At 35.0% G+C, this 4,152-nt stretch overlaps 1 protein-coding gene across 1 annotated transcript; it reads right to left on the bottom strand.

Moving 5' to 3' along the window:
• Positions 1 to 1,763: 1,763 nt before the first annotated feature.
• Positions 1,764 to 2,702, bottom strand: LOC133033438 (zinc finger BED domain-containing protein RICESLEEPER 2-like). The gene has a single exon (XM_061108162.1). It carries the CDS (start codon positions 2,700 to 2,702, stop codon positions 1,764 to 1,766), a length of 939 nt encoding a protein of 312 aa, XP_060964145.1.
• Positions 2,703 to 4,152: the final 1,450 nt, after the last annotated feature.

Raw genomic sequence — 4,152 nt, 5'->3', positions numbered from 1 at the left:
ATAGGCCTATATAAACCAAGAGTCCAATAAGTCGAACTGAATTTACCAAGTAAATTCCCTAACTTATTAATTCCTTATTGAATCCACACTTAGAACTTGGAATTGCACTCTCAGTCATATAGAACGCTCTATATGTTCCACGATATAGATACGCTATTAGTTATCCATTGTTATAATCCTAATTTGATCAATGACCCTCTAATAGATGATCTACATTGAATAGACACTAAATTACCGTTACACCTTCAATGTATTTTGTCCTTAAAACACTTAGCTTCGTATAAATGATATTTCAGCGAAGTGAAATGAGATCTCCACCATTTATCTCTGTTTAGCCAAGCTCGAAGGATATCATCGTTTCACTTTTAAATTCCTATAGAAGTTATAGACTCCATATTTATGTTAGTGCTCCAACTCAATTATACTATCATGTTCCTAAAATGTACGTATCACCCTGACCCAAAATTAGGCTTACTAACATATCAAAGAACATGTATAATACTCTTGAGATCAAACCTAATCATATAAAGATTAAGATCATTTGATCTAGGATCAACACGTGATATTGAATTGAATAGATGTTATGGTAAATTTTAATAAATCTAATCAAAGTTAAACATCGGTCCCTTCCGATGTATACTCCCTCCATACATCCGATACTGGTAAATTTTACCAATGCCCTGGAAAGGACATAACACTTATCCAAGGTGTAAGAATACATATCGCTGATTATCATGCCAGTCTAAATACAGTGAACTAACAAATAAGGGAATAAAATTTCGAACATATAGTGAAGATTATATTCCACTGCGCTGACAACACTATAATCATTAACAAATTAATATGTTCTAGACTTAAATAGAATTTTACATTATATATATATATAATCATGAAATAAATCATGTGAACCATGAAACATAAAATGCTATTTCTGATCTATATTAATAAGTAAATCTGATTATATTGAAATGAGTTTTATTTAGTGCTGAATGTCGATTTCGAAGCAAGAGTGCTAACGGCCACAGCAAATACATCCTTCGCAATCATACTCAACAAAGGGTATTTGAGGCCCGTCACCTTCCAATAGTTGCATATATCAAATGACTCCTCAGTCCTAGGTATCAAGTTCTCCTCTAAATATAAATCCACTTCAGACTTCATATTCTCTACTCGATAGGAAGCTCTAACATATTTGTCAAAGTTAGAAAGGGCATCCAATCAGCGTGTTACAGACGATGTTTTACATTTTCTTCTTGAACCCTTCTTTCTCTCAAATGAAGAAACTTAGAACCGTACTCCTCTAGTAGCTTGCAACAAAGCTCACGAACCTTCGCAATTTTAGTTACATATTTCTCATCTCCATAAATTACAGGGAAATAATATTCGAGCAACATGAACTTGTACCGCGAGTCTAAAACAACCGCCACACACATAAGCCCGTGAATCTCTCGCCAATATTTCTAGAACTTGGACATCATTTGAGTTGCCATGTCCTTAATAAAAGGCACCTCTGATAACATCCATGATTCAATCTTTGTCTTAATTTCACATCTTTTTGGGAAAAAAATATTGGCGGTAGGGTACTTTGTTCAAGAAATTAATTCTGTTACATCATGAAACAACTCCAACCTATCACACAATTGTTGAGCATTTTGCCAATCGATTTCCGAGGGGGCACACCTCAAATGCAACTCCTGCAGCCTTGCACGTTCAAATACTGTCTTGTACAATAAAGCTGTGCTAAGTATCAAAAAAGTTGAATTCTACCTCATTACACAATCAACTGATATCTTTTTGGTGTATGGTACTCCAAGTTGACAAGTAGTGTCTTCAAATTTTTCATGTCTTTTTGGTGTGCCCGACCAATAAGCAACACTGTCTCCAATTTTGTCAACACTATCACCAATGACAGATAAGCCTTCTTTGACAATTGGATTTAAATTATGTGTGCAACAACACACATGTAGCAACTTTCCCTTCAAAATAAAATTGTCAGGCTCAAATTGTCCTTTTAAAAGATCAATCATGGCATCATTGGCAGTACAGTTATCGAGAGTCACTGTACTGATCTTGTCTTCTATTTTCCAATCATTAAGACAAGATCTTATGGCCTCAAGTAGTGCTGGAGCATCGTGAGGACACGGAACATACTTAAAACTCAATATCTGACTGTGTAAATTCCAAGAATCATCAATAAAATGAGTTTTTACAGCCATATATCCCCTCTTTTGATGATTTGCAGTCCACATGTCACTGGTTATGGCTATTCTGCTCCTACTTTTTTCAAAATTTTGCCTGCACTTTTCTTTCTCAGTTTTATACATTTTCATAATGTCTGACCTAACTGTATTCCTTGACACCATTTGAAACATGGGACATGAAGTGCTTGAATATTCTATAAACCCGCTATGCTCAACCATAGACAAGGGATATTCGTGCTTAACAATCTTTTGAGTCAATTTGATCCTTGCTAAATCAGGATCAAAATTAAAAGAAACTGAAGGGCTTGCAGTTGCACTAGGATTAGCGGCAAGTTGGGCCCTTCTTATGGGACACCTATCTATGTGAGAATTTAAATCCCTAGTCCCACTAGAACTTTCTCCCACCAGCTTACGCTCGCAATACTTGCAAAATGCTTTAATTTTTCCATCAATTTTTTGCCGTGTGAAATGATCCCATGCACGAGAAGTTCTTTTTCGCATTCTGAGTTTCATCTAATGTATTACTAACAGATTGTACTTCATTTGTAGTTGATGGCACAAAATCAACATCATCCTCAAAATTAGAATCGATTTGATCAAACAGTCTATTTTAACCTACATTAACACCATATTCTCATATTTATCAATTAATCCATGCAATTGCTTTAAAAATATGATAAACATATTTACGAAAAATCGGACAGCACTTTCCCTATTTTATTAACCTAACCACCTGTCAATTTTAACTATAAATAATCAGATTACACACAATTTATCATCTTTATATCACCGCAACACACAAATTTTGCAGAACCTACTTCACTATGGATGAATATGTAAGATATTCAAACTCTTCTATAAAATTATATGTAATATAATAAAGCAATTATAAAAAATATATATATATATATACCTCCGATGAATCGAGATTGAAATTTCCACTTGACTCAAATTCTTTTAAAACACTTTCAAAACGCCAAAGCCTATTAAAAAATATAAAACAGAGTAAATCAAATGGAGCCAATAATTGATGTTTGAACACTTATATTGAATTGAACCCCAAATGCATATATACCGCCAAAGAAATATCACAAAACATGCTTTAATTGCAGTAGTGGTGTATTTGTGAATGAATACTACAAAAGAAACAAACACTAGTATAAAGCCTTAGACAAATTCCCGTAGCCTGGCTTATCAATCTAATAAATGCTTGGATTTACATGCACCCCATCACATGTCCATCGACACATAATACATACAATGTAATAATGTCTGATATAAAGCCTCTAGACACTAGACAACCATTGGATATTATTGCTGACCAGAGACGAAACACATCCTCCACTAGAAAATCCCAAACTTAACAAGAGTTTATTAATCCTACACAATACTAGCTGTTCATAATGAATTAATATGTTATAGTAAATGTTGTGTTCATTTAATGAACCAGTAATTGTTATAGTGAGAATTTTCTCACCTACAAACTCGAGACCAGACTCCTATTTCAAGGGCACGTGTACTCAATTTCCGCGAGGAAAGATGAGATGTCAATGAGAGACTCCTCGAGTTCAAACCTCGCCTGAACTAGACTCGGTGAGATGATGCGGATATGACTAAGTCTAATTGCATTCGTCTGACTACATTATGTAGGACCAAGAAGAGACGAATTTAACCTGCATATACTAAGATATATGTGAGTATCCCCACGATACTCCTGTGAAAACATAGAGATCAATTCTCTATGTTGCGAGCTGGTCCCGATGACCCAACAGCCTCGATAAACTGATGTAGACTCGCATGTTTTGGTTCTATCAGCTTGTTATACGATGTCCATAAAAGCAACTGTACAAGAAGGCAGACATCTTAGACCCAACTAGTCTCGAATGCATTCTAAGCCTGCGAGCTTATGCAAGAATGTGAACAACCAACTCGCACTATAGAAGTCTCGTAT

The sequence above is a fragment of the Cannabis sativa genome, unplaced genomic scaffold (assembly GCF_029168945.1).
Source record: "Cannabis sativa cultivar Pink pepper isolate KNU-18-1 unplaced genomic scaffold, ASM2916894v1 Contig7, whole genome shotgun sequence".
NCBI classification, from domain to species: Eukaryota; Viridiplantae; Streptophyta; class Magnoliopsida; order Rosales; family Cannabaceae; genus Cannabis; species Cannabis sativa.
This window is presented reverse-complemented; position numbering and strand designations above follow the sequence as displayed.

Excerpts from the sequence above, each read along its gene's own strand:
- LOC133033438 (XM_061108162.1), bottom strand. The coding sequence starts at position 2,702 with ATGCGAAAAAGAACTTCTCGTGCATGGGATCATTTCACACGGCAAAAA.